At 41.0% G+C, this 13,213-nt stretch overlaps 1 protein-coding gene across 1 annotated transcript; it reads right to left on the bottom strand.

The window, feature by feature from the left end:
- Positions 1 to 6,651: 6,651 nt before the first annotated feature.
- LOC5505878 (regulator of microtubule dynamics protein 1) lies at positions 6,652 to 12,868 on the bottom strand. Its single transcript, XM_032374244.2, has 8 exons — positions 12,561 to 12,868; positions 11,465 to 11,743; positions 10,988 to 11,071; positions 9,781 to 9,836; positions 9,345 to 9,432; positions 8,614 to 8,644; positions 7,624 to 7,757; positions 6,652 to 6,948 (listed from the first exon to the last, which is right to left on the bottom strand). The coding sequence occupies exons 2-8, from the start codon at positions 11,720 to 11,722 to the stop codon at positions 6,895 to 6,897; spliced, it is 705 nt and encodes a 234-aa protein (XP_032230135.2). The 5' UTR covers positions 11,723 to 11,743; positions 12,561 to 12,868; the 3' UTR covers positions 6,652 to 6,894.
- Between the last annotated feature and the right edge of the window lie 345 nt (positions 12,869 to 13,213).

Here is a 13,213-nt window from a genome sequence, read left to right as displayed (position 1 = left end):
ACGCTACCCTAGAAAGAACAAGCACTCGACAACCGACATCACGGAGATCAGCGTCACGCTACCCTAGAAAAAACAAGCACTCAACAACCGACATCACGGAGATCAGCATCACGCTACCCTAGAAAAAACAAGCACTCGACAACCGACATCACGGAGATCAGCGTGACAGTGCCCTAGTAAGAAAAAGCACTCGACAACCGCCGACATCACGGAGATCAGCGTCACGCTACCCTAGAAAGAACAAGCACTCGACAACCGACATCACGGAGATCAGCGTGACGGATGTCCTGCGTCACGCATCCCCTAGTTAGAAAAAACACTCGACAACCGACATCACGGAGATCAGCGTGACGGATGTCCTGCGTCAGCAGGAATGCGTCACGCATTCCCTAGTTAGAAAAAACACTCGACAACCGACATCACGGAGATCAGCGTGACGGATGTCCTGCGTCAGCAGGAATGCGTCACGCATTCCCTAGTTAGAAAAAACACTCGACAACCGACATCACGGAGATCAGCGTCACGGATTCCCTAGTTAGAAAAAAAACACTCGACAACCGACATCACGGAGATCAGCGTGACGGATGCCCTAGAAAGAACAATCACTCGACAACCGACATCACGGATATTAGCGTCATGGTGCCCTAGTAAGGACAAGCACTTGACAACCGACATCACGGAGATCAGCGTCACGGATTCCCTTGATAGATAAAAACACTCGACAACCGACATCACGGAGATCAGCGTGACGGATGTCCTGCGTCAGCAGGAATGCGTCACGCATTCCCTAGTTAGAAAAAACACTCGACAACCGACATCACGGAGATCAGCGTGACGGATGTCCTGCGTCAGCAGGAATGCGTCACGCATTCCCTAGTTAGAAAAAACACTCGACAACCGACATCACGGAGATCAGCGTCACGGATTCCCTAGTTAGAAAAAAAAACACTCGACAACCGACATCACGGAGATCAGCGTGACGGATGCCCTAGAAAGAACAATCACTCGACAACCGACATCACGGATATTAGCGTCATGGTGCCCTAGTAAGGACAAGCACTTGACAACCGACATCACGGAGATCAGCGTCACGGATTCCCTTGATAGATAAAAACACTCGACAACCGACATCACGGAGATCAGCGTGACGGATGCCCTAGAAAGAACATCACTCGACAACCGACATCAAGGATATCAGCGTCACGGTGCCCTAGAAATTAATCAAAATTCCCCTCCCTTTCTTATTTTTTAGTCAAACTACGTCAAAGTTTGAATAAATATTTACATAGTAACGGTTAGCGTTGCTAAGGTCAAATAAAAAATGTTCTCGACCTAGCACAGAATATTATCGCATTTTCCTTTTCCATCAAATTCCCACTTTATTCATTTTTAAAACTAAACTTTTTCTTAACAAAACACCAAATCTCTACAATAAACGAGTTAAGCCCAAGGCTTGTTATTTGTATCTATTTGTCTCTTGAAAATACAATAACAATTCCGGTGACGCAACTCACCGGCATACACGTTTGGCGGGCCAGGACTTTCAGCATTCAATGAACATTGCTTCTTGCCTTGTAAAGATGAAAAAGGTAAGATATCGCATTTAAATTCTAGAAGAGATCGTTTATTGAATTAGCCACATGGGCTTTTTTAGTTGAATTTGCCTCTTTGTTTTTGTTAAATTGCCAAAACAGGAATGGTAGTTTTTGTTTGCCTTATTTTTCATAGGCGTGAAAAATACACCCCTTTCCAAAAACTGACAAAAAAGTTCTCCAGTTGAGAAAAAAAGGTACTCCAGATAACAACTTGGTTGAGTGTTGCTTTTGTCTAAGTTATTCTAGTTGAATATGCCTCTCTGTGTATTTGACGGTCATCTTTGGAGCCACAGTTTTCCAAATTCGTTGTTGCGCCATCTCCCAGAATCGAGAATTCCTTTCTTCGTTTGGGAATAGCGCGTAGTCAATCAAACCAAACAATCAAAACCAGAAAAACCGCCCCCAAAGCTTGTGTCTGACTACGCGCTATTCCCAATCGAGACAAGGATTTTGGATTCGCCGAGGTCGCGCAACAACGAATTTGGCTGTAACAGATTTTTACAGTAATACCAAAAGAAATAACAGGAAAATAAAATACTCCAGATGAACTTGGTTAGGAGGTGCTTGTTGTCAAAGTTTATGTCGTCGAAGGCATATCAATATATTTATGGTAAAATTCATAGGAACAGGACAATAAGGCAAGAACTACAAACAGTTATATTTTGTAAGTGTCCCTCCGCACCATAAAACAGGGATGCTCAGAGTTTCAAGAGACCAAGGAAAATAAAATGTCACAAGCAAATCGTTCTTCAGCATTCCGTTCACCACAAACGAAAAAATCCCACCCATTTATAGGGCATATGTATGTGAACCGCCTGTCCAGCAAGAGAAAACAATGGACATAAACTTACCTCCGCTCAAAAAAATCCTTTGGATCATTGAAGTTAAGCGCACAAGCAGGCTGTTTCTTTCTTGCTCCGCGCTCGCTGCGTGCCCGATCTCCGCGACGCCCTGGGTCCCCGAGGATGGGTTATTTTCTTCATTGCGCTATACATACAGCTGACAGCTATATGTAGCCGATGTGGTTTGGGGCTATATGTCATTTGCTTCAGTTTAGATTTTATTTTAATTCTAGATAAATTAGAGCCCTTCAAACATCGGGATACTGGAAAGGAGAAAGTGTGTACCACAAAACGACGAAAAAGCTTCGACATCGGGATACTGGAAAGGAGAAAGTGTGTACCACAAAACGACGAAAAAGCTTCGACATCGGGATACTGGAAAGGAGAAAGTGTGTACCACAAAACGACGAAAAAGCTTCGACATCGGGATACTGGAAAGGAGAAAGTGTGTATCACAAAACGACGAAAAAACCTTCGACATCGGGATACTGGAAAGGAGAAAGTGTCTACCACAAAACGAGGAAAAAGCTTGGACATCGGGATACTGGAAAGGAGAAAGTGTGTACCACAAAACGACGAAAAAACCTTCGACATCGGGATACTGGAAAGGAGAAAGTGTGTACCACAAAACGACGAAAAAGCTTGGACATCGGGATACTGGAAAGGAGAAAGTGTGTACCACAAAACGAGGAAAAAGCTTCGACATCTGGCAGAGAAAGGAATTAGAAGAGGTAGGAAGAAAATCGTGCCTAGCGTTTTGCCAATTAATAAAGTCTAAGCACGATACGGTAATATTTCTCGCTTACTTTTAGTTCCTTAAAAGTTTCGCTTATCGCTGAAACTAATTCTTCAGACAGTTACGACTATATATTAATTCGATAAATAAAAATAGAATATAACTTTATGATTTAAACTTTATTTTTATTTAGAATAACACATTTGCAAAAAAGGCAAAAATTGCTTTGAATGACTATATTAAAAGCCAAATGTATGTTAACACATAAAATCTACATTAGAAACAATAAGACTTAAGCTGCAGGGGCATTTTCATGTCTGATAAGATAAAAGTATTCTGATTTGTAGATATTCATTATCAACCCGTACCCGTCCAACAATCTTTCTGCGAGACTAGCAGAGAAATTCGGAACGACGCCACACTCTATCAAGGTAATTAAAAAGAGCAAATGCCTTTACAAAGTTGTAACATGGACAAATGCAGGCCGTTGCCAGGATTTTAATTGAGATAAGGAGGGGGGGGAAGTGTTCAACTAGTGGACATTTTTCTATGAAATCATGATATAAAGTTATGATACAATGTTCCAATGGCTCTATGAGCCAAACCTACGGAAAACAAATGCCTCTACAAAGTAAGATACCAAAGGAAAAAGGCTCTATGAGCTAAAAAAAACACAAAATAAGAGATCCCTTTATAAAATAATCATACAATATGCAAATATATCTATAAGCCTGAAAGTAATGATTCAATAGGCAAATGGCTCTATGAGCCAAAAACACCAAAACTAAATGGCAATACCAAGCAATGATGCAATAGGCAAATGGCTCTATATAAGGCAAAAGCACCGACACCAAATAAAGGCAAATGGCTCTTATAAGGCAAAAGCACAGACACCAAATATAGGCAAATGGCTCTATATAAGGCAAAAGCACAGACACCAAATATAGGCAAATGGCTCTATATAAGGCAAAAGCACAGACACCAAATATAGGCAAATGGCTCTATGAGCCAAGAGCACAGACACCAAATATAGGCAAATGGCTCTATGAGCCAAGAGCACACAAAAAACAAAAGCCTTCACAAAAAATGATGAAATGGGCAAATGGCTCAATAAGAGTTTTTTTAAAGGATGGTTCAATTGAGAAAACTAATGCCCGAAAAAATACTGCAATTTTGAAATACTCAGATCCTTTACCGCTTTACTCAAATACTTGAACACTTAAAGGAATTGATTAAAAAAAACTAAAAAGTAGCGCCTTCAACCAGATTTATGAGCTAAACATATCGAGCAAGAATAATCGTGAAATATTTGCAATCAAATACAACTTTATAAATTGCCATGAGTCAGACAAAATATATTCCGATGCTGATGAAGGAAAAGATCAAGTATTGAGAAAATGAGGAATCTTTAATTAATATTTGGATAATTGCAATCAAAGTACAGCTTTATAAAATACATGCGCCAGACGTATTTGTCGGCAAAGTATATTCTAATCAATGCTGATGACGAAAAAAAAATCAAGTACTAAGAAAATGAGGAATCCTTTCCACAAATTTGAGAAAATTAATTAGAGAGATAATTGAGCAAGAGTTGTTTATGGCTCAAAAAAGTTATATTTAGTAAAACATTGAGAAAAATAGAAAAGAAGTTTCTAATCGCAAAGGCAAATTGAAGTTATATTTAGCACGATAAAAAAATTAAGTTAAATATAGCATGGACAAGGTAACGCGAGATCGAAATACCTTTACTGGGGGGGCCCTTGGGTTTTGCGGTATAGCACTATTGGCCCTTTTTTGTACGAGATTGCGGTAAAAGAGCAAAAAATATGCGGTGCTGCGGTATTTCAAAACACTGCGAGATGCGATATTTTGCTTTTTAAAAAACGGTATTGCGGTAAAAAAAAAAAGAATGTTGCGGTGCTAATAAGTCCTGCGGTGGGCGGGATTTGCCCGTGGTACGGGATGTTCTAGCGGGAAACCTAGAAATGTCGGGGTCGTCGCGCATGCGCATCAAAACCTCGTCCTTCTGTGCGGTATATGATATTTCCATTTTTCTGCGGTATTGCGGTATCTTCGAAAATTTTGTGTTGATTGCGGTAATTAGACCCCTCAATGTGCCCCCCTTTACAAATCATTAACATGGGCAAATGGCTTAATATGAGGGAAAAACATACAAAGTTTTGATATCATAGAAAAAAGCTCTATGAGCACAAAAAAAATACTTCTACAAAGTATGATACTATAGAAAAAGCCTAAAAATAAATGCTTATACAAAACAAGGATAGAGCAGGCAAATGGCTCTATGGGCAAAAAACACAAAAAAATCATTGCTTATACAAAACAAAGATACAATGAGCAAATGGTGTTACGGTCTGGATTTGATTTGGCGACTCCAAATAAGCACTCGTTTTTCCTGAATCAATTTCAATACAGTGAAAAATGAAACCGCGAAATTAAATGACACCCGCGAGCTTTGGCGTAATGAAAGTCTCTAGATAAACAAAAACAAACAAGCAAACACTCACACAGCGCTCAAAATCTATTAAAATGAGGTGCACATTCTTGGGTGAAAAAATTGCTTGAATCGCACTGATTTCCATTTATCCTATAATTAAAATAACTATTTCATTGCTAAAACATCATAAACAAAATATTTCGATATTCACCAGGCGTGTACACAGGGGGGGGGGGGGGGGGAAGGGGGGGCGCAGGATCCACGTCCACCCCCTCCCCTCTGGCGTACAACAAAGGGTTATTTCATATCAAGGAACTTCAAATACTATGCTTTTTCCATATGATACCCTCTCAGCCAATCCTGGGTACGGGCCTGTTTGCAATGCTAATCAGATTGTTGTTTTTACAGACATGGTTCAAGAATCAGCGAGCACAAAGAAAGAAAAAGACTGGAAATTCGCAGCATCCAACGGAAGCCCTCCCGGAATCCAACACAGCATACCTCTATGGTCAGCGGTCTCCCATATCAAGGCCGGTTGCCTTTAAATTTCAATTAAAATAGCATTTTCAACATAACCCAAGAAGAATTCACTTTTTAATAAGAAAGATTTAAAGCGACCATTGACGGAAATCTCGATATCTGCATTATTGAAAAATTCGTAGTAACAACTTTTATACCCTTTATCTCAAGGTTTGTATATTAGTAACAAATAGCCGATAAGATCGCAGAAATCGCGTTAATGTTATACAGTTGTCAATACCTTGCTCGATGATTGATAATGATTGGTTGTTTTTTAGGACTTTCCCTTGTTCCAGTTGCTTCGCCTTTTTTTATGACCCACTACATTTTTCAATATTTCAGAATATTTTACGAAAACTAGCCAATAATCTCCGACTGTTGAGTCGCTTTCTAGCTTCCGTCATTTAACCTTTTTTTGGTTGGCCAGAGCCTTGCGGAGAGATGGCGGGATATGAACTGCATTCCAGTGCTGGCCAATGAAAACGACTCATCAAGTCATCAAAATAAATTTGTACAATGTTTTAATGTAAGATGTATCAAAATTCGTACAAATAAAAATTATTTTTAAAAAAATGTAAGGCTATTGTGTGACACTCTATCCTACTTATTAACCAATAACATTTGAAGTTTTCTACGAATCTATTTTACAAATTCCTTGGATCACAAGTCGTGAAAACACTAATTTCAAGGTTGATATATATATATAATTGCAGTATAAAAATTACATTTAAAAACCTACCTACCTATCTACAGCCCTTTAAACTGTTTCTGGTTGATAAGATCTGTTGCCTCTTTGTGAACCTGGAACATTACAATGTCAACGACGAGTTAGTTTCAAACACCCGCATAAGTCTTTTACTTTTAATCCAGTTTTCAGTATTGTGTAGTTCCAGAAAATATCCATTCCTCGCCCCATGGAGGAGATTGGAAATTCCAGGGGTGAGGGGTTCATACGTCCAGGAATTTCCAGAGGGGAGGGGGGGGGGTAAAATGACCTTACTGTATTTTTTTTTCCAGGGGGTTGGAAAATCCAGTCGGCTCTTTGTTTGGGGGGAGGGGGGGGGGGGGGCGAAATTAAAAAAAAGTGAAACCTAATTTTTCCGGGGGGGGGGGGGGGGGGGGGGGAATGAGTTTTCTGATAGAAATCTGAACATCCCCAAAAGAACAAAATGGGATTTTTTTTATTTCTTTGCAGTATCTCCACGGGACGTTTATTGTCGGATTTGGCTACATACCAGAGTGATCTAGCTTATGCTTTATAGTTTTGTCTACAAATAGCACGTCTATTGGGACCAAAAAGTGGACCCCTGGGTACGGGCCTGCGATCCAGCAGTTGAAAATCTTTGGCGAAAAATCGCAGAATAGTGAAACTCGTAATAAAATGGCACTCGTACGGCGGCTAGAACTTAGTTTGAAAACAATACAAGGGAAGCAAGGAACCCCCATCATCTGAAAAAAACAGCGTATTGTACCCACTTCTTCGTCAACCGGATACTTGCAGGGGAAGTCCACGGCTTTCTGCAGGAATTCTTTCGCTTTGGGTAGATTCTTCAACCTCATGTGGGTCTTGGCAAGCAGTAGAGAGTTCCTCCCAAAGAAATTTGGCTGCACTATAAGTAGTAATTGGGGAATTCGTAATTATTAATTATCGCAAATGTGAAATGAAGTGGCCAAAATTACTCTCGTGCGTAAAATTATTAAGCTCCGGCCACACGATAAAGATTGTTGATGATAGTAAAAACTATCATTGACTATGATGAGAAATTTGGACAATAGTTCAAACTATACTATAGTCGATGACAGTGCATGGACAGTGCTGAATAACGTATGCGCGTGCTCTGGCGAAAACAAGCACAGCAATCGTAGTGTTGAATCGTTCGAGTAAAGGTACGAAAGGCTGACTTCAGTTGCTGTTTTGACTAACGGCATTAAAACCATACTGTACAAAGGATGACAGATTTGTGTGATAATGAGGGAGTCATAAAGAAAATTATAGCCTTATGTTTGGTCTAGTTTTCTTAGCATTCGCCAAAATGTGACAGTTCGCCGGTAAAATGCCGCCATTTCAAAACAAAAAGGCTGGTTTAACCGCGCGGTACTGGAAATAGTCTTGCGTTTTTCAGCACTGTGTGCATGATAGTTGCTGGCCAAATGCTCAAGATAGTTGGAACTCTTTCCCCTACTGGTCATTTCCTTGTACTTTTTTTTAAATATTGTGAGAAGAGCACATGCCCCATTGCCCCACCCCCTGCTACGGTCCTGAGATAGTTGAGCTCTCTACAAATCATGGACTAGAGTTGTGCAGCCAGGCTTGGATACCAGCAGACAAGAAAATTGGTTATTTCTCATTGGCTGACACAAGTCGACGCAACAGACGCAATCAATCGACGCAATCGACGCAATCAGCCTCTTCTCTGTTTTTAACGAGCTTAGCATAATCAACACGGAAAAAGAATCTGTACTCACGTTTTTCGGCTTCTTCAAACTGCTCCAATGCCTGTCACGGTAAACGACACTTATTAGACCATCTGATAAGTCGAAGAAATAGTTTGACCCCGTGACTGCCCTCTCAAAAGTTGGCCCTGTTGAGGCCACATTTGTAATAACCTGCCACATTTCTTATAACGGCCACATTTGTAATAAGGTAGGCCACACTTCTAATAAACTATGATATCTCACGAAAGAAACATCGTATGACATCCAAACTTGGTAGGTGTCATATAGGTGTCAAGGGGGGTGCAACAAGATGGTCACGGGATATGTGACGATCTGTGTCATCCATGAAGCATTTAAAACTAAGAAATATAAGCATAAAAGATATCACATAATAGACACATCCTCGGGCTGTCAAACATGCAAGATGTCATGCGAGTGTACTGGGGGCATTTGCCCCCAAAAATTTTAAAATATATAAGGAAATGACCAGTGGGGGCGTGGCTGTGCCCCCTCAATATTCCTAGGCCTGCTACGGAACTGTATAGAGATCTTTAGTAAAACACAGTTTATATATTTAAAACACAGTTTATATATTTCGTTACCCAGGGGCGTAGCCAGGGGGGTGCCCTAGGGGGCCACCCCTTTTAGCAGCCAAAAATACAGTAAATGTATGAGAAATTATCTAAAATACAGGAGAAAATGCCTTGAAAGTCCCTTTTGGGTGCCCTCCTGTTTAAAATCCTGGCTACGCCGCTGGTTACCTCTTCATAAGTTGCCTTGGGCGGGTTGGACTGGATTGTGTTCAGCATCTTACGCATCAGCCATGGCAGATCAGACAAGTTAAAAAACCTATGAACGGAGCAAAGAAAACACCTAAACGTGTTGCAGCTAAAAGTTAGAAGGGAACGGATAACTGACAGCTAGTACCGTATATGCCACAACATTTTATCATTGATACATTGTTCTGTTATGGTTTTGGGAGGGTTTTACTCCTTGAATGATGTTAGAAGAAACGGATTTTAAAATAAGTACCTTGCCTTATTTCCCCTGCCTTATTTTTAGAGCTGAAAAGTAGGATGATAACATGATACCCCATTAATGAGTAGTCTCCCGAGCAGCCATTCTTTGTGTCGGTCACGCAATGCTCCCATCCCCAAAGGAATTCACTGCCAACCCATTCACATCATTGTAACATACCATGTGCCAAGAACGTGGTGAGCATGTGGATCATTAGGATTCAAGTCGATAGCTTTCTGTAAAGGAAAGGGCAACATTTAGTTTGGTGTGATTGATTATGGAATAACAATAAATGTTTAGTTCAGGGCCATAGCATTAGTGGGGTAATGGGGGCACATGCACACGCCCCTGAAATGTTTTCAAAATTATGAGGAAATGACCAGTAGGAGTGTGGCTGTGCCCCAAAACTATATTTTTTTTATATTTCTGTATTGCTCCCAGCCCCCAATATTTTGAGGTCTGCTACAGCTCTGACAGGGTCATAGCAGAGGTTGGGGTTAGGGTTAGGGTTAGGGTTGGGGTTAGGGTTAGGGTTAGGGTTAGGGTTAGGGTTAGGGTTAGGGTTAGGGTTGGGGTTAGGGTTAGGGTTAGGGTTAGGGTTAGGGTTGGGGTTAGGGTTAGGGTTGGGGTTAGGGTTAGGGTTAGGGTTGGGGTTAGAATTAGGGTTAGGGTTAGGTTAGGGTTCGGGTTGGGGTTAGGGTTGGGTTGGGGTTGGGGTTGGGGTTAGGGTTAGGGTTAGGGTTAGGGTTGGGGTTAGGGTTAGGGTTGGGGTTACGGTTAGGGTTAGGGTTGGGGTTAGAATTAGGGTTAGGGTTAGGTTAGGGTTCGGGTTGGGGTTAGGGTTGGGTTGGGGTTGGGGTTGGGGTTGGGGTTAGGGTTAGGGTTAGGGTTAGGGTTGGGGTTAGGGTTAGGGTTAGGGTTGGGGTTAGGGTTAGGGTTAGGGTTAGGGTTGGGGTTAGGGTTAGGGTTAGGGTTAGGGTTAGGGTTAGGATTAGGATTAGGGTTAGGGTTAGGGTTGGGGTTAGGGTTAGGGTTAGGGTTAGGTTATAAGGAAAGAACCAGTAGGGACATGGCTTGGCCCCATACCCCCTCCCCCACATACAATATTTTGTCCTGCTACAGCTATGTCAAAAACTATCCTTTTTCATAATGGTATGTATAACTGTGCACCCCCCTTCCCCCTACCCAGCAAATCTTGGAAACATTCCTATACTGTATACGCCATAGGCCTATACTGTTTGGTTTGGCTCAAATAGGTTTACTTCACCAATCTGTCTAAGTTGACTACGCTTGCAGGCATCGTACTGTGACAGACCTACACTGTTTGTCATGGACCTTAATATAAGAACGCAATACCACAAGGAAATAAGAAGATCATGTGAGTTACCTGAAAATGCTCCTTAACAATGTGAACATTTTTCATCTTCTCCTGAGGACCGCCTGCAGCTTGCATCAGACCCATTGCAAACCACTAATGATAAGAAATAACAACATAAGCTTTTCATAACATCAATAATCATAACATAGCTATATGGGCTATTCTTGTAAAAATGCAGTTTTATAGGTCTCAGGGGTAACAGAGCTGTTTTAGAAGAAGAGAAATCAAATTTCAGTTTAGAGTCCTTTTAGCTGTCTATCATGATTAAGAACCTAAAGCCTAAAATGCCAAAAATTGTATGACATTGAAATAATCGAAACCGATGTCATCAGCACCTTTCCCCTATTCCTAAAGATCACTTCCATACAACCGATCTAAAAAGTGGAAGAGGCCACTTTCAAAAAAGGGTGGCTAGCCCCTAGCCAGGTGCCGCCCTACCTTGGTGGTCAAAAAGTATGTCATTTTTATTAATGTTATGAGTCTTACCTTGTGGCAGCCAGAGTTGTTGTCATCAATTTCCATGCCTCGTGATGCAAACTCTTTTATCATATTAACATAGGTTTGCTTTTCAGCTGCATCAGGGGTACGGTCAGCGACAACTCGTGAGGCCCGAGAGAGGCGCCAAAGCACTTCTGGCTCTTTGGTCTCTTTATTTGCCTCAATTGACTCCTTAAACTTTTCACTTGTCACAGCCTCCTCATATTCCTTATCAAGTTGCTCAATGATTGAAGTAATCTCTGACATGATTCAATTTATTGCTCCGATCTATAAAAAGATAAATAATAAATACAAAAAGGTATTTTCTGTACAAATTTGGACCAAAGTCACTTGGTGGGGCTTCGAAAATAAACTTTATGAAACTTTTAATAATCTAACATATTTTGGAGGAGGGATAAAGATCTAGAATTTATATCATGCTCCTACCCCTACCCCCATGGTGCTTAAATTTGCTCTTCTTTCCTTTCCTGCTAGCACAGACCTTTTCTTATCATTATTTCGCTAGGAGGCTCCTATTAGAAGGAATGAAAAAGGGGCATTCTATTTGCCTATTCTGCTGAATCAGACCACCCGTAGCTACTCTGTTTGGTTTACAAAATCGGAATTTGTTGTATTACAATTAGTCATGCACTCTAACAATTAACAGCTTCATCACAAGAAATAAATCTCTTCTAATTAAAACCAATTCAAATTTTGAAAGAAATATTATTTGCCATTGTTTTTTTTACACGTAGCAAAGCTAAATATTCTTGCATAATAATATATTCTAAAGTCCATTGCTTGTTTCTAATTAGACTAGTGCCCTCGAATACGAACGGGGAATTAGAATAGGATAGACACCAATCTACCAATCTATTTCTTGGCTTTCTTATTAGCTGGATTCAACATATCGCAATGTAAAATGCGATACGATATCACCTATTTTACCTTGGCCTTGATCATACAATAATAAGTATGTATTGCTCTTTGTTTTGACCTCATTGAAACCTCATAACAAGCTATATAAAATAAGCTAATGCTACCCTACTCGATCCGCTATCAACAGATTATAAAGCACGATAAAAATGCAAATTGGGTGCAATACCTTTTTGGGTGCAATTGCTACTAGCACGTGGATGCTCCCTTCTTGTTCTTCCGATCTCAAAATAATAAATGACCAAGCTGTTTATTATGCGGGTTTCACTGGGTTTCACATTACCATATCGAACTATATCGAACCGATAAATTTAACGTGGGTTGGCTGTGGGCTGCGCTAGTGGGCGGGCACCAACCAAAAGTTTACCAAAAAGAATTGCAAGCTAGAATTCAAAGTCATAGGTAGGGTTGGATTCATATTAACGAAGAGAGCAACAGAAAGTCAAAGTACCGAAGAGAGAACATAGCTTTTTGTCTGAGACTGCGCGTGCGGTTGAGCTCAGCCAAAACGTCAACACAAAGGTTGAATCTGATTGGCTCATCTGCGCGTCTAAAAATAGCCTGATCCTAGGAAACGCCGTGACACCTATATATGGCACCAGAAAATGGGGAAGTTGATTGCCCCTACTTATGAGCCCCTGGATACGCACCTAATGTGTTTTTGAGAACGAACGGACAATTAGAAAAGTGTGTGTGTGTGTGTGTGTGTGGGGGGGGGGGGGGGGGGGGGGGGGAAGGGAACGAAGGAAGAAGGAAAAGCCTGGAAAAAAATGCATCCAGCCCAATCACACAGCCAACCACACAGGAAGCGCGCGCGAACAA

The sequence above is a fragment of the Nematostella vectensis genome, chromosome 13, assembly GCF_932526225.1.
Source record: "Nematostella vectensis chromosome 13, jaNemVect1.1, whole genome shotgun sequence".
NCBI lineage: Eukaryota > Metazoa > Cnidaria > Anthozoa > Actiniaria > Edwardsiidae > Nematostella > Nematostella vectensis.
This window is presented reverse-complemented; position numbering and strand designations above follow the sequence as displayed.